General features: G+C 41.1%; 1 protein-coding gene across 4 annotated transcripts in view; it reads left to right on the top strand.

Annotated features, from left to right (window-relative positions):
• runx1t1 (RUNX1 partner transcriptional co-repressor 1) overlaps window positions 1-21630 on the top strand; it is a 58208-nt gene that overhangs the window by 25421 nt on the left and 11157 nt on the right. For all 4 annotated transcript variants that reach the window (XM_040122531.1, XM_040122529.1, XM_040122530.1 and 1 more), the window contains exons 2-5: window positions 11349-11486; window positions 13304-13545; window positions 16241-16330; window positions 20191-20372. In XM_040122531.1, the coding sequence (XP_039978465.1) occupies window positions 11349-11486; window positions 13304-13545; window positions 16241-16330; window positions 20191-20372 (652 nt within the window). The remainder of the gene's footprint in view (window positions 1-11348; window positions 11487-13303; window positions 13546-16240; window positions 16331-20190; window positions 20373-21630) is intronic.

The raw sequence follows: 21630 nt of genomic DNA, 5'->3' as shown, positions 1-21630 counted from the left end.
TGTTTGTCAGTGGACCCAGGTGGCTGTGGACTGACAGGGAGGTGAGACAGTGAAAGGTGAAACCATGAGAGGAAAGAGCCAGGAAGAAAGTGTGTGGTGGTTAAATCAAAGGTGACAAAGACACATTGGTGACCTGGAATGGCCGTGGTGGTACTGCTTACGTGTGCGTGCGTGCGTGCGTGCGTGCGTGCGTGTGCATGCGTGCGTGTGAGCGAGCAGAGGCAGTCCCTCCGTCTCCTTCGTCTCTAGCCCTACTCTACTCTCAGCCACTCAGAGCCATTAGCAAACCATGGTCAACATATCACACACAAACACGCAGGTACACACACACACTATGTAAGCCTTGAAATGCCCTGATGCGAGGTCACACCAGCCACCACTCTCTGGCTCCCTGCTCACCAGATGTGACTAAGACCCCGTTTTTAAACATCTTCTGCTGCAGGGGAAAGGGGGGGTGGGGTGGAGGAGAGGGAGAGGGAACGTAAAAAGAAAAGAGAGTAGCGGTTTTCAGAGGAGGGGCGGTGAGGGGTAAAGGTTTTTTTTTCCAGTTTTGCAAATCTGGTTCTACTTAGCAGAGCTCTGGAACACATTTCATAAATTGCAGACATATTTTTTCGGAGCGGTTTTGGGGACGATAGTTAACCGGCAGTAATTTCCAACACATGGCAGCCGTCATGTGATATTTTGAAAACACCAGGCAGACGGTTTGTTCCCTCCCCCACCGTCCCCCCCAGGAACCCTCCCTCCCATACTGTTAGCCTCTGCCCTCTTTTTTCTGCACTCGTCCTCTGCCTCTCGTGTTTGATTTCCCCATCTGTCTCTCATAGGCGCTTTTTATCTCTCATTTTCAGTCCCTTTCTTCAGTGTCCTCACCTCTTTTTTACTACCTCTTCCTTCTTTCTTGAACTGTTTTTTCCACATGTTTCATTCTTTCGTCCATGTCTGTTTTTCTACCCATCACACACAATAACTGCACCCTGATTTAGCCAGCACTGTATATCACTCCATTCATCCACCAGTCTTCCATCCTTCCTCTCCCTCTGCACCCCTGGCTCTCTCCACATACAGTAGTAAAAGATAACCAACATGTAAAACATGAGAGCCTTTACCGTCTGTTGAAAATTGATTTTGTTCCCCAAGACAGGAATATGATTCCTTGCGGCATGGACGCACAAACACGCACACACACACACATATAAATTAGCTGCAGACAGAAGCTTCCATTTAGCTTAAGGGGGCATAGCAGGCAAAAAGATACAAATTGCCACTTGGGCATTTGTGTGTTTATCAGTGTGTATCAATGAGTTCATGTTTAGAGTTGGAGTGGATGCATCAGTGAATTTAAATTGTGCTTGTGCTACAAGAGTCAAGCAGTTCATAGGGGGTTTATGTATGTGTGTGTTACTTGTGCATTTTTTTCTCAGCACTGACTGCGGAAAAGCTTTGTGTTTATAGACCTAAAAATGTATGACTTACAATGAGACCTCCACAGCGAGGTTGTTGTTGTGTACTATACAGAGTATTGTCTTGCATATGCTGCAACAATATTAACCTTCAGCCACACAACATATATACATACTATATAACAAAGGCAAGAAAGGTAACCCACTTGATGTCCGTGAAGCTCAGGAAAATAAAGCCATGTATCGTTAGCATTAGGACGTGTGTTGAGTGTTTAGTGTGAGTCGTCATCTGCTGGCATAGAGTCTTGTCTGGGAAAACACCCAGATCCATTTGGGTTGACTTGGCCCTGTGTCAGCATGGCATCAGAAATGAACCAAACTGTAAACAGAAAGCAATTTTCAACAGATTGGATTCCATCAAATGGACAATCACAACTCACCAAGGTTTACATCTGATTTTTATCACTCTATTTTACCTAGAAAACAACGTTTATATCATTTTTTTAGCATCATGTTGTCAATGGCAATGACAGACCAGCTTTATAGAAATAAACAACACTTTCAATAGTTTTCTAAATATGCTGAGCCCTGCGAGGCTGTGCTGTGGAAAAATGACTAATGGCAATATGTTTCAGTTCACCTATTCCTATAGTAATGGACAACTCTTCCTCTTGCTATCTCGCTCTGTCACACTGTCATGTTTTTCTTTACCTTTACCTCTCCATGACCTTTTTCTTTCCCCACTCTACCCTCTTTCTGTATTTTTTTCACCACCCATTCCCATTGCCTCTCTTTTCTTTTACAAGACCCTGTAGTTCAATTTTGCCTGGCAACAAGATGTGGCAGGAATCGGTTCGATTCAAGAGGACGTGTAACGGGCACTGTGAATCATTTTTATTGTTCCTTAACACTTGCTTCCTCTCCCACTCTTTGCAAGAGAGGCCTTGTTTTAACAGATGGGTAAAACAGACATTACTATAAATCTATTTTTCGAAAAAGAGTGAAGGACTTCTAATGTTATGCACGACATATGTTTTATAGTCGAGTGTCTGTGTGTGTGTGTGTGTGTGTGTGTGTGTGTGTGTGTGTGTGTGTGTGTGTGTGTGTGTGTGTGTAGTCTAAGGATTTGTATGTTTAGTATATGTATTTTTGTGTTTGTGTGCATATGTGCAGGCTTGTGTGTGTTGATGTTTGTGTGATGGAACAGATGGTATTCAGACCTTTGTGTGCGATTGAGAAATCTCCTTATGTCTTTGCTGGCTTGATAAATTGTAAACACACGATGTTGCACTGAGAGAAAAATACAGATATGGGGAGAGATGTAAAGGACTGTCAACACTGATCAAAAGCAGATCTGTTTGCAGTGCTCTACTGCTGTAATTGTACCATCACTCTTTCATTATTATACTCAGTCTATATATAAGTCTATTTATGTATGGCATTAGGGTAAGATAGTCCCATAATTTAAGGAAAGATAGATGCAAAGCACACTTCAAACTCAAAACATTTAGAATAATGATAAAGGGAAAACACTTATTCTGGATACTGCAGTTTCTCACATATTCTTTTGCGTTGTATTCTTATATTATAATTTATTACACGGCTAAAATACAGTTTTTTATCTAAAATAGGACCAATATGATGGACTTCAGGGCCTTTTTTCTCATGATAGAAATATTACATCACAAGCTAACACTGTGACCTTTAACCCCAACATTCCTCCAGTATTAGTTGGTCTCAAGGAGACACTCCTGCCTTGCTAGTGAGCCATTTTTCAGATTACCAAATTCCCAAATGCACCATATGTCTAAAATATGACTGGTGGTTGGAGAAAATTTTTTTAAATGATATTCAGATTAGTGGACCACATTAAACTCTTAAACTGCTCCACCAGCTGTCCAGTCAGGAAAACATTAGATGGTACCAGTCCACAGAATAGTGTTTTCTTTTTCCTGTGACAAATTACTTCAATACTAATCACAAAATTATTACCATTATTAAAGTCTTCCTTGAGTCTCAGCTCCATCCCTGATTAGTTTGAAAAATGTCAAACTAATATTCTTTCATGGTCAAGGTTTTTCCATCCAATTTGATTTAATAGACTATGAGGATTCCAGGAACATCAAACATCAAAAGACACAGGATAGCTAAGTTTTGAAGAGAGAAACTAACATCAGTGTTTTAGTTGTGATAAAAAAGAGATTTAACTAATAACTATTTGAGCAGAACCCATGAAGTAACCTGTAATGATATATGCATTAAATGCATAATGAGTAATTGCTGATTTTTTGAATAACATCCTCATTAATGCCAAGGGGAAGCTATATCACACTGTGCCCAAAGTCTTTGCATCGTTTACTGTAATTTTGCTGGGAAACGAGATGAAGCAGCAGCCACCGGTGAATAGGAACCGACAGGAGGAATGTGTGTTCACCACTGAGTCTTCACAGAGGAGAAGGAGAGGAGATAGAGAGAAGGAAAGAAAGCTGGGACCGACGTGAAGAAAATGAAAAAGAGAGAGAGAGAGAGAATGAAAACAGAGGGGAAGGGTGAGGGTGAGAGTGAGAAATGGGTAGAAAGAAAAAAAAAAGAGAAGTCCAAACGGGCACACTGATGGTGTTGTTGCTCTCCTCTGCATCCTGCATCTGCTGGGGAGAGAAATAAATAACATGATGGAAATCAGATCTATGTGTGTATATAAGAGAGTGAGAGACAGAAAAAGGGAGAGTTGTGTTGTTTTGCTTGCGGTATGCGCCTGCATCCTTGCAACTCTGTGTATGTATTTGTGTTTGTGGGTTTGCAGTGGGGCCATACATCTTCTTGACAAGCGGGTGGAGTTTGATGGGACATGCTCTGCATACTGCTCCATCTGGCTGCCGATGAATCTATGTGTGTGTGTGTGTGTGTGTGTGTGTGTGTGTGTGTGTGTGTGTGTGTGTGTGTGTGTGTGTGTGTGTGTGTGTGTGTGTGTGTGCATGGTCTAGAGGAGGGGATGATGGAAAGAGAAGAAGGGTTGGTACACTTGCATACCGATAGATTCCTCTTGTTTCTCTGTGTACACCATCTGAATCTCAATCACCCCACCTGTCCCTCAGCTGTGTTCTTTAACACATCCGTCCTCTCACTCTCTCCATTTTTATCTCTCTCTTGTGTCTGTCCCCCCCGCTCCCTCTCTCCACATCTGTACCAAGCACACAGAGCAATCACCACAAGCCACTATCACACCATCTCTGTATCGCTTCATCTATTCCATTACCTATCTGTCCTGCTCCCTCTCTTCACACATTATTGTGTATTGTGTATGTATGTGTGTGTGTGTGTGTGTGTGTGGGCATAACACACCCAGAGGCACCATTTTGCACAGACATTGGCATGTTCTGGATTTTGCTGCTCAATTCACAGGCTTCCTGCAGCTTCAGAGGCTCGCTGTTTTCATTCAACACCTACATATCAACGCGTGCGCTGAAGTTGTTATGCATGTCTAGATTGTATGTTTGCCTGTGTGTATGCAGGGCATAAGTGGGTCACCTTATATGCATTTTTCCATTTAACTCCATAATGATGATATCTTATGTCTGACTAATACAATGTTGTGCTCTCCCAGGCGCCAGCACACCGTAAATTGTTTATGTCACAGCCGCCAACTCTCGAAAATTCACCCAGCGTGATTGAAATCCATTGTCGTTTTGAAGAATGGGATTTGCCCGTGTGAAGTGCTCTCGAGTGGCATATTACTGCCACTGTTATCACATCATTTTCTAGGTCTCCAACTGTACGATCAGAGTGCACATATACACTCATGCAAATACATACATACACACAGGGCAATTCTAGCTTATGAAGTGTGTGAAGGAGCTTGTTTGACTCTATCTCCTGATGATAGACTTTGAAGTCATTTTAGCCTCTATGAATAATCTAAAATACCAAGGTTAGACAATCTTGTCCTCATTTCGCAAGGAGATTTGAATACGGAATGACCTCCTTGCTTTGTGTATGGGGATGAAATGTATGAGGTTTTGATGTAACATTGTATTTTTGCCTCGAGTTGTGGTTTAGCAAAGTCATTTCTGTAACATATTGAATTGTTTCTCAGGGACCGCCTTCTTTCTAGATATCGTTCATTGCAACGACCTTGTTTTAGGCGAGTGATGTAACTTGCATGTAACCTTAGAAAAGGCGTGTATCACAAGTCAGCAGGGGGATAAAATCTCCTTTCTTTGAGCTCGGCTGAAAGAGGGTACAAGCGAGAGGGAGAGAAAAGGCGAAGAAGGGAAAAAAAGGAGATTTTGCAAACACTGAGGATAACGCAATCATGGACGATGCAAATGGGTGATGTAAGTGTGAAGACATCCTTGTGAGTGGCAGGTAGATGTCCAGGGTTTTGCTTCATTTCTAGGGACGCTCTACAAGTCAGAGGGATAGATTGTAAAGAGATTAATGAAGTTACAAACAGGAGCAATTCAACTTTTACTTTGTTATTTTCACAGGGAGCCTCCGAGAGAGTAAGAGGTTAGTATATTCAAATTCTTATGTTTCATTATCAAATGATAACGAAGTGTAGAGTAAAGCCTAAAATACGGTTTATCCATATGTACCAGTATACCAGTGATTTCCAACCTTGGCTGATCCAGTAGGTTGAAAATAAATCTGAGGGGCACAAGATGATTATTAAAATAGGAAACTTTCCTTATATCTTTTGTTTTTCTCTTGATATCTATGAATGTTTCATCACTCTTCTAAAAACTGTTCACAGTTTTCTCACAATCCGTGAAAGGAACATCACTGCTCACAGCTCAAAGACATATACAATCTGTGGTAGAGAGTTCAGGGAAGGCACTGTTGACCAAAAATGGTGGGAACCACTCATTTATACCAAAAGATTTCACACTACACAGGATGCTAACAGTGTTTTGCTATTAGTGTAATCCTGACTTTATATAGACAAAGCAAATTCAACCTTATCCCTCACGGGAGCACTTAATTCAATCAGATACCAGTGTAATTATCATTGACAGTACAATATGATAGCTGGATGACAATGTAGTAGATACTGTACATTTAATCAAGTACCACTACAGCCCTGGTATTCTCATGGGTTTGACTCTCATTCGGGCCACCTGTATTACCAATATTTGCACTAAGAGCTCCTTTAAAATGCTTGATATGAAACCACGCACAAGGGCTGGTTGTAAGACATTAATCTCTGTCATCCATAGGCATGATCATCAATAGTTTTGGCACCTCTGTCTGCATAGAGTGCACAAGTGAATCAACATACATTTGGGAGGCTCTTCTGTTCCTTTATAGCTAATTGCTGCCTCTTCAACAACCATTGTCATCCTCTTAAATCCATTAATTCCTGGACAACAGCACTTCTGCGAAGTCGTAAAGAGAGTTAGGCAAAGTCAAAGCACTCATCGCTCCTTTCCATTAAAGCTCTTCACATCGATACCTGTCCGGTCCTGGAATGCCATCCGTCTGCTGGCCACAGATCTGCTGCTTTGCTTACAATATGCAGCTGATGGTGCAGTAACAGGGCTAATAAATGGACAACAGATGTACATTAAGTCCAGCCATTAACTTTTAACACATGTATTAGACTGGAAGAGACGCCCGAGTTTGTTTTCAAAGTTGTTTAAGAATGCTTGTTCTTTTTGAACTGAATTATGCATGAAGTCACTTGCTATTGTTCAGCCTCGCCCTATCGCCATAATAAAATGGAGGCTCGTCTGACTGTTGTCTCTGCATACATTTTTTATTTTAAGATATATAGTATGTACATGCTGTATTTGCTCGTGAAAATGGATAGTACACAGTCATGTCTTTTCACTTGTAAGATGTATTTTTCTTTTTCCCAGAGACTGGGTAAATTACCTTGTGGAGGGAGTATTGCTATCGATTCAAGTGGCATAGTAATTGCTGAGTGAATGGTGGGTTGCAACCCTTGTTGGTTAGCATGAAGCCATTGATTTTATTCTGCTTATATGCTTTGCAGTGCTCTCAATCAAATAAGAAACAGAGAAGATTCTGTTTATAAATCACAAAGTGCGTGTGAGCTTGTGTGTTTATGAGAGAGAGAGTGAGAATATGTTATTGCCTGGGTGTGTGTGTATGTTTTTGCTGTGTGCATGGATTTCACACTAATTCATTCTTTATCCTTCATCTTCTTCACCTGAGGGACTGCGGATGAGTTTCAAATGCTTTCAGGGTTTATGTTTCTCTCATCTCTACCGGACGACTGCCATCCAATGATAACACTGACCCAGGTGTTAATCCCCAATTACAAGCCTGTAACCAAACTCATCTTTTCATACTGCCGCGGGGCCCATGGTGCCATGCTGGAGTTCAGGTGGATCTTGAGTCTAGACATTTGTGTTTTTTCCATCCTTATGTGTTTTCTTTTTGGGCTTCAAAATGACTTTTTAGAAGTTTTTATTTATGAAAAAAATGTTTTAAAAAACATTTTTATGTTCCTTTCAAATGAATGATACCCCAAGGAATAATGTTCCAACCATCTCTTTAAACACCCCACTTTGCTGTAAATTGAAAAAAGAAAGAATTATTCTGTATTATTTGCACCCTAGGGATTCCAAATTGCATCTTCAGTCATTTATTCTATCAATTTCCTTATCTAGTCTCAAAGATTAAGGTAATTATAAGATGATTTAGATCCTAATTTGATGTCCTACTATCTAACAATAGATCATGTGAACTGGGCCAAACATTACCACACAATTAGAAAAGGCAATATACAGCACTATGGAAGGCATGAGCTCAAAGATCCACTGAAACAGGATAAGTAAAACCATGTGTGATATGGTGACTTCTCTGTATTTAACTTGGGCTCCTTAAGTATATACATGTATGGTCTTTGTGTTTGACTGGAAAATGATGAATTACCTTGGGTCCTGTCACCCGGCCGTCTTTTTTAATGACCTTGTATTTTCATAGATCATTTTTTAGGCAGGCATACAGGATATGATAGCTGGCAGCCTGAGGTAAGATTATATGTTTCCACTAGCTATTCTGCTGTATCCTGAGTTTATAAAATAAATAGTCAGATGCAGACTTTTTTACTGTGGTGAAATTAGAGTAGTAAACCTTTCTCAGTCTGGCAAGGTTGGGAGGATGGAGAGTGAATGTGCGTGTTTGTGAGCGTGTGTGGAAAGAGGTAGGGAGAGAGAAAGACAGAGACAGTTAACCAAATGTGAAGCACAGTGGATAGACAGTTAAAGGTTTGGACAGTGGCTCTGTTCTCCCTTTCTTCCCTTCACATTGACTCTTCTTTCACTTCCATTCCTCTATTCTCTGGTTTCCTAATCACTCGGCTTTTTTCCACTAATCTCTACTCTGTCTCCATTCATGCTGCTCTCCTGCAATTTATCCCTTTTCCCTTCGCATATCATTGCAATTCTCCATTTATAAGCTAAAGCTTCTATTTAGTGTTAGTCAGTGATACACTTACAATAATAAATTAATTTTAACAGTAGAATTAAATATCTTTTTTAGTCAAACGCAAACCTTAAAATTTGAGAGATTCAGAGCAAATTGAACCTATCCAACTAACCCTAAAAGGTTTGGGCTCAGAGTCTGTTGTGTTCTTGTTTTCAGTCTTGGTCTACACCTCCCAGTTCACCCTAAGAGTTCACAATTTCTCACCATGTAAAAAGAGGATATCGTGATGACAGCATTTTCCTGCATATATACGTCAGTTCACCGGTGAGGAGCTCTTGGACTGGCAGTGTCAGTCAGTGAATGAGTTCAAATCATTTTAGTTTGGTTGAACATAAGGAACAATGTAGCCTCTATGAGCAGCTAGTTGGTATTTTAGACTTGTTTCTTTGAAAACTGTGCCAAGAAATGATTCCCCACTTTTGCCACAGTGCTTCAGGGTAAACATTTAAAGCTTAGAGAAACCAATCATTACCGCTCCTGAACGTGTTACTGGTCAAGACACTTGTGTAACTGGTGTGTATTTGTATCTTGTATATATCTTGTGGCAAGCTTGATTGTTTCATTCAGTTCATATTCCTTCTGCGCATTTCTCATAAAGTCAACAGAAGAAGAAGAAACCAAACTGTCCTAAACATTGAATTCGGAAATGGAGCTGTGGAGCTTTGGAGCGTGCTCTATTTAGAAATTCAGTGACATCTCCATCTCTCACTCGCTTGGCTGCTAAAGCCGAGTTAGCGTGACTAAAGTAAAGCACCTCGGCAGCAGCAAGGCAGAGTATTACTGAGGCTCGGGCCTAGCTAACAGGCTTAGGCTATCCTGTCTCTCTCACATCCGTATTTCTCTTTCATTTTGCCTAAACGTAACACTATGGATCCAAACAGTCGGCACAGAGGAGCACTAACATGTATGTAGTCTGTTGTGTATGTACTTTACATGCTTGAATACATGTAAAGGGAAATGTTGAGGGAAAAGTATGAAAATAAACATAGTTCCATGTTAAATAGAAGATTAAATTGCTAAATTGCGCGCGCGCGCACACGCACACACACACACACACACACACACACACACACACACACACACACACACACACACACACACACACACACACACGTGTGAGGGTCTTTGGTGTCCCTGCAATGATAAGAATGTGTGACAGGGACCACCTTATTTCTGGAACATGTACCCTCACTACCCTGATTACAGAGTGTGTGTCTTTACTGTGCGTGTGTGTCTTTGAATCATGGCACATGCAGTCCCTCAATGACTGTAGCTGTATGTTTCCAATGTCACAGATAGTACTTTTGTTTCTCTTGCAGCTCCTCCCTTCCCTCCTCTCTCTCTCTCCTTTATCTTTTCAGCCTCTGCCTTCCTTCCTCTCTCTTCCTTTTTTTTTTTCTAATTTCCCCTTCACAATGTGCCACAGAGACAGTTGATAACATTCGGTTGACTCTGTGACGAGCTTGTTACTGTTTTTAATGAGAGAAGTTGTGTATCTTACCCTGCACAATATGGGCTCAGCCCCCGCGCCAGTGCAAGGCTCTGATAATGTCTTGTTGCTGTTCTCGTACATTTGATATGGTCAGTTATCTGCTGAGCACAAAGCAACTAAATTAGGTGAAGATGGGCGTGCAAACAAAGAAAATGTTTTGTATTTGATTAATGTTTTTTCTTTGAAATTGTTTATAAGTAGTGTGAGTATGATTATGCTGTTTTTTCTGCTGTTTGCTTTAATTTTCAGGTGTGGGTTCATTTTGTCACAAGTATCATTGAATATCAAAGGTGAAACACAAGTTGAGAACAGTTAGCTTGTGTTTGTTTTTGAACTGAAATTAGTTCATTGACTAGTTGGTTGTCTGCCATGTTCCCATCCTGAACAGATGTGAGTATACAGTATCCAGAGATACAAGTATTAGGGCAGTGTGTGTCTGTGTGTGTGTGTGTGTGTGTGTGTGTGTGTGTGTGTGTGTGTGTGTGTGTGTGTGTGTGTGTGTGTGTGTGTGTTTGTGTGTATAATGAGCACTGCGGTCGTTAGCAGGGAAGGGAGGGGTGTTGTGTCGCCGTTCTGTACAGCGGGCATGCAGGATGGCACAGATGGTGGTGGAATGAGACCCGTACTCGCTGCAGATTTACGCTCCCCTCTCAGGCGTCTGTCTGTGTGTCTGTGAGTCTCTACTTTCTCTTTCGCTCTCATTTTTCATTTGACAGTCTGAGCATATGCATCAGTGTCATTGTTGCAAGACACGCAGACATATGATGTGGTGAGCCATCTATTTTCAGATCTAGTCTGCCTGGTGCACTTCACAGGAGCTTTGTTATCATATTAAATCTTGCCACTGTTTATGTTCAAATGATGATATAAGTCTTTCCAGGCACACAGACTTGGAATGTGTTGCCCTGAAATGTTGTTTATGTCCTATGTTAAGCTTTCGCCCAATTTGTTTGGTACTTTATTATAATCTTTTCTTGGCCTTCTTTGTCCTGCTTCAGATCACACTGGGAAGCGCTCCACCATGCCCGACTCACCTGCGGACGTCAAGACACAGTCCAGGTTGACCCCCCCTACCATGCCACCCCCACCCAGCACACAGGGAGCGCCACGCAACAGCTCCTACACCCCCACAACTTGTGAGTAAAGAAAGATTTATATTTCTGATTTAAGGGTTTACGGTGTAGCAGCGGAAGTGCACATCACCTAGAATCCTCAAAAAATAAACGGTTATGTTGTTAGATGGTTGACATTTTAATAATTATGTTAGTCTACAAGTTTCACTTGCTGGTGGAGACATCAAGCAGGTTGGAGAAAGGCACAGTAATAATTTCCTTGTCTGTAACACACATCTAATAAAGCCATTTTCAGAAAAAGTTGGATTACTGCATCCCCACATAAAATACAATGGTGATGCTCAACTTTAAAAATCAATCTTAAGGTGACAGCAGGACCAATGTACATCAGTCGACAGAAGTATAATTCCACCTTAACGCGCACTATGAAAATACACACAGCAACACAGACTAAAACAGAGCATATACATGTGCTCCACCCCTGTCTCCTATTTGTACATTGATACTGAACGTATCGGAACATGCTGTTACCTCTGCTGCCATTAATAAATGTGTGGATTAAGTCATTTAACAAATATGTTGCCCCTGAGTGTAATGTCTGAATCCAGCCATAATTGCATAGAAACGTTATTTGTAGGAGACAGCGTTGTGTGCTCACACATGCAAAGATAGATGTGATATACAATTGTAAAATAAAAAGACAAAAAAAACATCAACATCCCCGCACCTTCTTAACAAGTTGCATTGAGCTTTTCTAAATTGCAGTCATTCCCAACAACTCCCCCAACAAGTTCATTAACGCCCACGCTTGGAGCTTTGCCATGACGTGCACATAGCCCATGACGAGCAAATTACACCGTAGTATTCACTTAGAAGTACATACTTAACCACTTGCACGAAGAGCACTAGAATCAAAGAATCAGAAGCCCTGTGGTTCTAAATGCTCAGAGAAACTGCACTAGTAGTGCTGGTTCTCTGCAACAGAGGCATTATTTCGTTCTCTTTCAATCACTTACTCACCCTTTGTTAGTCTATGGTATCTATCTTCTCCCTCTCTCTCTTTGCATCTGCCTGCCTCTCTCTCTCTTTCTCTCTCTCGTGCAATTGCTCACACTCCACAATTAACGTTGGGGCTTCCGTGCGATGAGGGAGGAAAGGCCCAGCTCTCTCATTACGCATGCCGAAGGTTTTAACAAAGCAGTATGCTTTGATTTCCACCCGACGTAATTGTTACCAGATGCAGTTTGAGTATCTCGTCTCTCTCCTCTCTTTACAGTGGCGGCTTTGGACGGCGGCCAGAGGGGGAGTGAGTGGATCGCTAGTCAGAACCTAATCTCATTAGAGAGAAAGCTTCATGCCGCCTTGTATCTCTTTGTACACCAACTCCCCCACAGACACAAACACACACACACACACATTGCTCCTGTGCTCTGGCACAACGTGGGGTCATACTGTCCCTGCTTGTTTAGACTGCACGGAAGGAGGGAAAGGGAGAAGGAGGTGGAGAGAGGCAACATGTCTCCAAATGCAGAAATATGTTTTTTATGAGAAGAAGCCGCAAACGATCAAACGAGCCGCGATGATTGGAAACAAATGTTGAGGATTGTGAATGTTTTCAGGGGAATGTAAATCATTTCCAAATCAGTGGTTAGGTCTCCATGAAGCTGACCTATGTTGTTCTCTTTGTTGGTGTTCGTTAAAGGTACTGTCAGGTTTTTAGGTTATTCTTAGTGATTTGTCTACAGCAAACGTAGTGATGCGTAGTGTTTCTGTTGCACAACAGTGTGTTTCTATGGAAATTATACTTGACAAAAATATAATCGCTCTCATTTTGGCCTTCTTCCTCTTAGTACTATTATTTGTGTCTTTGTCTCACGCAGTAACCAATGGCAGTAGCCACTCTCCTACAGCACTCAATGGCGCTCCATCTCCTCCAAACGGCTACAGCAATGGTCCTAGCTCCTCCTCCTCATCCTCACTGGCCAACCAGCAGCTGCCGCCGGCCTGTGGCGCCCGGCAGCTCAGCAAGCTCAAGCGCTTCCTCACGACTCTACAGCAGTTTGGCAACGACATCTCACCTGAAATCGGCGAGCGGGTCCGCACATTAGTGCTAGGACTAGTGGTGAGTAGCTACTGTGTGCGTGAGCTGTAGTTCAAGGGGCTCATAGAGTGAAAGCTGACACCAGGTCTTAAATTAGCAGGAGTAAGAGAATATATAAGTCGGCTTTTTGAGAATAACTCTTAGCGTTTGTTCAGCATGCCTGAAGTACCAGATGGAAGAGGTTTACTGAATCAAGAAAGTTTAAATAGTGTCAGGTTAGTTGTCAGTCACAGAGATGAAGACTTAAATAACTTTGAAATACTTATTGCTAATTATGAAAAACCGCCAGGGGTATTTTTGAAAAGCCTTTTTTATTTTCTTATGTCAGAAACCTCACCCATCTGGCCCTCCAGCCATAAGTGTAAAATAAACATTTGGAGAAATTTGCAAATCTTTGCGTTCTGGATGGACATCCATCAGTACTTTGCCGTGTTTTCTTCGGTGTAAAGCAATGCCTGCAAAAACACTGAAAGTATGTTGTTGTCAAGGACAAAGAATGGCATCAAACCCTCAAACTACCATTTTTGTGCACCTGATCCATTCTGGATTGAATTGCCATCGCATTCATTTAAATTGAAATACAACACGCCACAGCATGGAAAACCAGAGCCACAAGGCGATAAGGATTAGGCTTCTTCTTTTAACATCAAATTAATGGTATCACTAAGGTTGTGCAGGTGCCTGATAACCCAACATGACTCAGCCAGTTGCAATATTAAGACCTTCTTTATTTATTTGGCTAATGAATAGAAGGAATTGCAATAAATAGATGATTGTAGCTTTAAGAGGATGCACAAATTAAAGCATTACAGATAATCACTTCCAACCCAAATTAGCATCCAGCGAATAGAGGAAATAAAAACAGCGTGCTATTCAAAGTCGAAATCAAAATTTGTATGACTTTACAAATAATACAGTATATAAACAACACGTATGCAAAGAATAACAACTGGACCTATGTAAATGTTAATTTACATCATGTGCAGAAATATTTTCTTCACCAGAGATTTCTTCATTAGTAAAATTGCAAAGAGAGATTTGATGAGACAGATGTGTTTCTGCAGCTTAGCTGACATTGTTATATCAAGGCTATAACACCGAGAGCATTTGGTATAAAATATATGTGCAAATCTAAAGATTTACCGCACGTCTGTGTGATCTGAGAAAATTTGAGCATAACAAACAGGGGAATACAGAAATAGTGACTGAATGTTGTGCAGAAAGGAGGCGGAGGAGATGGAGGGAGGAATTTTTTAATTAGCCACATAGAGCATAGCCTCCTTTTGGCTTCACTATGTTTATTTTTCTCACCGTCTGCATATGCACATGCCTCTCCTGTGTCCTTTTGGCTTGCATACCCCCCCCCCCCATTTCTTTCTCCAGCTTTCCCTCTCTCTCTCACTGTCTCTCTGTCTCTCCCCCTGCCTTATTGAAAAGTGTGACACCGTTAATTAGCTAGTTGTGTGCTGGAGAGAGGGAGAGAGGGAGACTCAGGAGGTTTCACTAGCTGTCAAGAACAGCCCCTACGCAATCTGGGCGAACAGATGTAAGGCTGAATGTAACAAAATTCAGGTCTGGGAAATAAGGCTGAGAGTGTGGGGAGGAAAAATAATATCTGCAGCTTTTTTATGTTCTCTGTCTCCCTAGATTTTTTTTTTTTGATTGTATTTTTGCTCGTTATATAGCAGATTCTTCTCCCATGTGCATCACCTCTTTCTCCCTCTTTTTCCACTTTCTCTGCATCTTGGGAATACCTAATGCTGAAAATTAAAAATAGTGTCACTGCTGTCTTGTCAGCCATTAATGTGAGTTACAGGCAGCCAAAGGAGAAAAGATAGAGACCAGACTTTGTTTGCATGTTGAGGGGTGACAAACTGAAATGCATAACCCACTTTTGAAAACACACACATACTGTATATGCTTCTTGTTTGCAACCATACAGATAACATAAAAAATACCCATAAAGTATACTACCCCCCTCCCTGTCTACTGCACATTTGCCTGGTCCACCCCATGCAACTGTAATTTATTTTGGTCACCTTGGTCTTATCTGGTCTGTGAAAAGAGGCAGGCAGTTATTCAGTTGGCACTGATGAGGAGAGGGAACACAGGCGGGGAGCATTATGGCACCCGTGTGATAGGATCATACCGTTTACTATGTTGATAAGCACAAGGATGCCATGCATGTACAGGTATACAACAGAAAGCTTGTGTGTGAACTGACATGTATTGTTTTACTGGACAGAAATTAGGGAATGCACCGCAAAAAATTAGTCCATCTTCATTCATGTCACAAATACGCAGACCTGCACTAATTGCAAAAATAGACTGAATGTCAGAACAAGTCCACAAACCCTTCAACTGCAAGGAAATGTTTAGACAAGTATGTAAACGAATGATAAAGCCCAGCAACATTCATGTCCATGCTCATAAAGAGCATACTCGGCAAAAAAAAAAAAAAAAAATCTATATCATGCTGCATATTTTTTGATGATGTGACTTCTGCATGTGTATTTGTTTTGCTGATTGAAGGAGATGTGTGTCTTTGTTTTCTGTGGCTCTTTTCACTGTGGCCTGCCCATATGCTTCCTATTACAAAAACCTGAAACATTCACTCCAGGCCAGGATATAGCTTAGCTTCCAATAAGTAATATTATCGCTTAATGCCTTCCACATGGATTCAAGTGTTTGCTCTCTGTCTCTCTCTCTCCTCCAGAATTCCACGTTAACCATAGAGGAATTTCACTCCAAGCTCCAAGAAGCCACCAACTTCCCTCTGCGACCTTTTGTCATACCCTTTCTGAAGGTAGATATTCAAATATACAATTACTGCAGAGGGTTTGCCTGCCTCCCTGCCTGCCTGTCTGTCTGTCTGATTGACCAAATCTGGAAAACCTTTAGCCAGCCCAGATCCAGATGTGCATACTTATGTTCATGATATTTTTTCCCTATTTTCTCACTATTGTTGGAGTCTCTCTTCTCTTCAAATCTTTATCTCTCTCTTTATCTATCTCTAACCTGGTTTTTCCTTGCTTGTCACTCAGTTTCTCTGCAATTTCACAAGCTACTGTCGCTCTCATTTTGTCTGTTAAGTCATCTGCTGTCATCTGTTTTCTTTCTCTTAATCTGTCTGTTTCTCTCTCCACCAAAATTAAATAGTGCATAAGTCATTTCAGCCCTGCCTCTTTTTGGTTTACTCTTTTTAACCTACAGTTAGCAACTGTGTTCCGACTATAATTTTTCTGTGCACTATAAAGAAGTTTTTGTTTTTGGTTTTTTTTTTAAGAATCTTTCTTAACATGTGCCGGAGCTGAGCACAATGAATGTGGTTTTGGCACAAGGACAACATCCCCTTTCACGTGCTCCTTTCCAGCCTCCTTCTCCTCTTTCTCTCAGGCTTGTTTTATCATCGATTCTTCATCCCACTAAGCCATATTTTCAGCAAGTATGTCCCATTTTCAGCCATTAGCATGGTATATTACCAGAGGAAGGAGTACTCTCTTAAGCACCCAGCCGTGACCTTGCTTCAACTCATTTGTCACCAGTCACCTTATTTCAGTCAACAACAGCACAACTCACATTTCTTTATTCCAACCTGGGAGATAAAAATGAAGAGAGATGGTGTTTCTTCGGTTTGTATCTACAGGTGGAATAGTGGCCATTTATGTGCATTTTGTGTTAAGTAGGCACATATTCTGGATGCCAGCTGGATTTGAGGGTCTAACACGTTTTTTTTTTTTCTTTTTCCACTCAATCCTCCTTTTGATTTATCTGCCTCTTCCTCTCTATATATTCTCTGTCCCTTATCTGTCAGTCCCTGTTCTGTTTGTGTCTGAGTGACAGGCATGAGAAAAATGTTATTTATGAAAACAAGACAGTTAGTTCTCCCTGAGTACAATATCGACCCTTTTTCTGTTGTCTTTGTGGGCGTGCAAGAGTGAATTTGCAGATGTGTGCATGTGTGAACTGACATCCACAAGCTTATACTATCCACTGAGGTCCTGCGTGGATGTGGGCAGAAATTGGTCCCACTACTAGCCGTTAACAACACAAACAGGGACTTTGTGTCCTCACTCTCTCCTTCCTTACATCCTTCCCTTATCCATACATTTTCTTCATCCCTTTTTCTTTTCATTCACTTTCTCGTTTTTCTTTCTCTATATCTATATCTATATCTATATCTATATCGCTTTCCTGTCTCTGTTTATATACTGTTTTCTATCCACCCATCCTCCAGTCCCTCCTTCCCTTCTCCTCTCCTCGCCAGATGGTTAGTGTATCACTGGGATGGCTGCAGAATCAAAGATGCAACTTTTTTTTCCCTCCTTCGCTCCTTCTCTGCCTCTCTCTCTCCCCAGTCTAATTTTAGTGTCTTCCCACTGCGGGGCCTTTAATGCAGGCTACCATATGGTAGCAGCAAGCGGTTGGAGGTGTGGGGGAGCTTTATAGGTGCATCGAAGCACAGCTGCAACAACGGGCATCAGGGCCAGAGTTTTTCATTACACTAATGTTAGACTGAGCCGACCCCTCCGGTCCCCCCACCCCTACCCAAACCCACTCGACTTCTTTCCCCTTCTCTTAATACTAAACCACAAATTGGTTGGGACTCTTTACTGGAAGGAGGCAATCATAAACCACACAGCTCCAGTGACGTGATATGTTGGCAGGATGCCCGCCACACGAGACAGCAGGCTTACAAAAGTAACAATGTTTCTCTGGTTTCAAGTTAAAGTTGTGCTGTTTTAAAGTTTGCTCTCATCTTCGCTTTCAAGTGTTTTGTTTTTCTTGTGTCGGGCAGAAGTGAGGGGAGTGCTGTGACACAGAGGAATACACACATTTAGCTAAAGAGAAGGAGAATGGTGATAGGAAGTAATTGAAACGAGACAATATAACGTGCAAAAACAAAGTCACCTCGACTCTCCTCCAACAGCAAATTACACAGAAACAGAAAGTTGATGAAGTGCAGCATATCCTGGATGTGGCATATTCTGAATTGTTTTTTGGCACCGTTTGACAAAAGGACAAATCCAACATTTTCACAATAAATCATCCTGAGATGATTTTAGCTGCAGCAGCTGAACGAACACTACTTGAAATGTTCCTTTTACGCAAGTACAGATGTCGGTTACTGTAACTACACAGAAGCAAATCTCCATACTTTATCATATGAAAAATGATCAGTCTCTTCAGTGGTCCGCATTTCTTGACTCAGTCTTTTTGTTAATGCATCCCACATCTCTGCCAATTAGGATGACCTCTAATTAATGAAAGATGAGTTCACCAGGGTCAAAGCAATCTATTTTATGTTCTTTTTTCTGAGAGTAATTATGATCATAAACTATTAACGGACCATTAACTCAGGCAGGTAAAGTAAAAGCCAGTGCTTGGCATTTCTGTTACTACAGCCAGTTACTGGAGAGGGATTTTTGTATGATTAGGTACAAATACTACTAAAGAAATCATGGTTATGTTTTGCGAGTATTGTTTTTTTATGCAGTTGGCAAAGGCAAGATCGAATGGTCAGAAACACAGAAGCAAATTCATCAGCTAATGTAGGACGAGAGGAAAAAAGGGATGGAGTGGATAAAAGCCTATAGCATTGAGAAGATTATAAAACTCAAAAAAATAAGGAAAGGAAAAGACCGAGCAAGAGACTTAGAGAAAGATTATGTTATTAACAACAAAACAAAGATTAACAGACCTAAAACTTACAAAGATTGGACCCTCCAAAGGCTCTTGTGATGTACCTTGCCAAAATAGCCCCCACTCTCATTATGAACCTGCCTGACGCAACACTTTCATCTCCTTGCTTCAAAATGCACCCCATCAGATGTCTTTGAAGTCGATGCTCACATACCTGCATGAACCTGTAACTCCACACAAGAAAGCAGACCCCGATGTTACTGAGAGAAAATAGCTGCTGTTTCTTTAAAAAGAAAAAGTGTATATGCCATAGAGAAAGTGTTAATGCACTCTAGATCACAGGAAGTGGTCCTGGTTCAGTGGTAATGAGCAAACAGGGGTTAGGTGACATGGAAGCAATGGATCTCTTGTTACCTCAAATTGGTTTTTTTGGAATGAAAAGACTGTAGAAAAACTTATTATTTTTATATTATTATAGCAGCGTATTTTTATGTGAGTTTTGGACTTTCTGTTCTCTCTGAGGGATAGTAAGGTTTTATGTGTTATCGGATATATTTCTTGGGAACAAGCTCTGTGTGCCGATTCTATTTTGTAGAGCTTTACATTCTGAGATGCAACAGTTTTATTGAATTAATCTGTCTTATGACATAAAACATTCAATAATCAATTATCAATCAATAATCTATAATATTTTGATGATGAGTACCACTTCTATATTTCAAGTGCATATTTCCTCTTTTAAGAGCCTAAGTTGACTTTAATTAGCTCTACAGCAACATAAACACAATGCATTTGCATTTTATTATTTTTAGAATTTTATAATAAAACATTTTTTTTGCATTATTTTGTTTTCACTACAAGGTCTGAATGTTAAAAACATTTTAGTATACACAGCTCAGCTCAGAATCTGACGGATTATTGTCGTTGTTTCCCAATTTAGCTGAAAAGGAAACAGAGAATTTCTTAGAAAGAGGAGTGTTTCAAACAGTTTGCCTCTAATAATTCAGTGCTGTTTCTGTCTAGGCCAACCTGCCGCTTCTTCAGAGGGAGCTGCTGCACTGTGCCAGGCTGGCCAAGCAGAACCCAGCTCAGTACCTGGCCCAGCACGAGCAGCTGCTCCTGGACACCAGTACCACCTCCCCAGTAGACTCCTCTGAACTCCTGCTGGATGTAAACGAGAACGGCAAGAGAAGGACACCAGACAGGTGGGTGACTCAGAAAGTTAAACCCACTTTGGAAATAGGATTTCAGTACTGAGTGAATCTTACTCTACTGAGTGAATTTTTATTCTTCTATTATTTGATCCCATGCATGAATTCCTTTGAGTCTGCCTGCATCCCCATGAGCCCATACATTACTCCACAGACACAAGCTGAGCCAATACAAGGAAACAGTGTGATCTGTTAATGTATGTATGGGAGGTTTCTGTCAGTGCTCCACTGGGCCTCATGACGTGCTCCGTTGGACATCTCTGCTCCCAGCTCCCGCTCTTAATGTGCCAGAACTGAGGAGACAAAGAGATAGGAAATGTAGACCTGGATGCAGCCAGACACACAACCATCCCGAGGACAGAAAAACGAAGGAGGATAGCTGTGTCTTAATGAAAAGTGTGCAGTGTGTATGAATATTTCCGGTGTGTATGTTTCTGACACCTAAGTTATCATTTGCTTCCATGCTTGAAGTAAGCCCCCAACCAAATCATTACAATCATTTGTTGTCACGGACTTCCGTAATGACTCAATGTTCCCTGCTCTAATGGACAAGCAGTGAGACGTGCCTTCCAGGATCCCACAGCAGTGTAAAAACCCATAGTCCTCTCTCCAGTAGTCTCCCCCCGAAGCAGCAGAAATGAAAACGAGCACAAAAGCTTTCCAGACCAATGTTGAACATTTGTGCATGTTTAAAACTGTGGCTCATTCCCGGCTGAATAAACGAAACATTATGTGTTGGAAATTTGCAATATTACTTAAACATAACTTTAGAATCTACATCCAGATTTGTATGCATTTTCTCCGAAAAAGGCTTTACAAAGGGATTTTACTAATCAGAATAATAACTGAAACTAACAAACCTTTAATAAATTCTATTAGATATGCCCATGCCCATACAAATGCACTCTCTTTAAACATTATTGAGCATTGTTAACTTCTTAGAAAGAAGTTTGTGAGCATTTTTGTGTTTGCGCTTTGTTGTGAGTTTGTGCCTGTGCTACGAGTACAATGCATGCATGGTCTTTTGAAATAGAGAGTAATTCCAGGGGGTCTCAAATTTTGAATGCAGACAGGGGAGAGGAAAATGTACTTTTTTATATTTTTTGAGGGACAAAAATGCTGAATGCGATATTAATAATTTTCACCTCTCTTTTCCCCTGACAGTCGGATAAGCAGACTTTTTCTGTAATACCTGCATATTTGCAGGCCGTGTGGTGCATAGGGGAGTGAGCTTAGGGGAAAAGATGTGCGT

The sequence above is a fragment of the Xiphias gladius genome, chromosome 24 (genome assembly GCF_016859285.1).
Source record: "Xiphias gladius isolate SHS-SW01 ecotype Sanya breed wild chromosome 24, ASM1685928v1, whole genome shotgun sequence".
NCBI lineage: Eukaryota > Metazoa > Chordata > Actinopteri > Istiophoriformes > Xiphiidae > Xiphias > Xiphias gladius.
The sequence above is the reverse complement of the archived record's forward strand: the minus strand, read 5'-3'. Positions and strand labels throughout refer to the sequence as shown.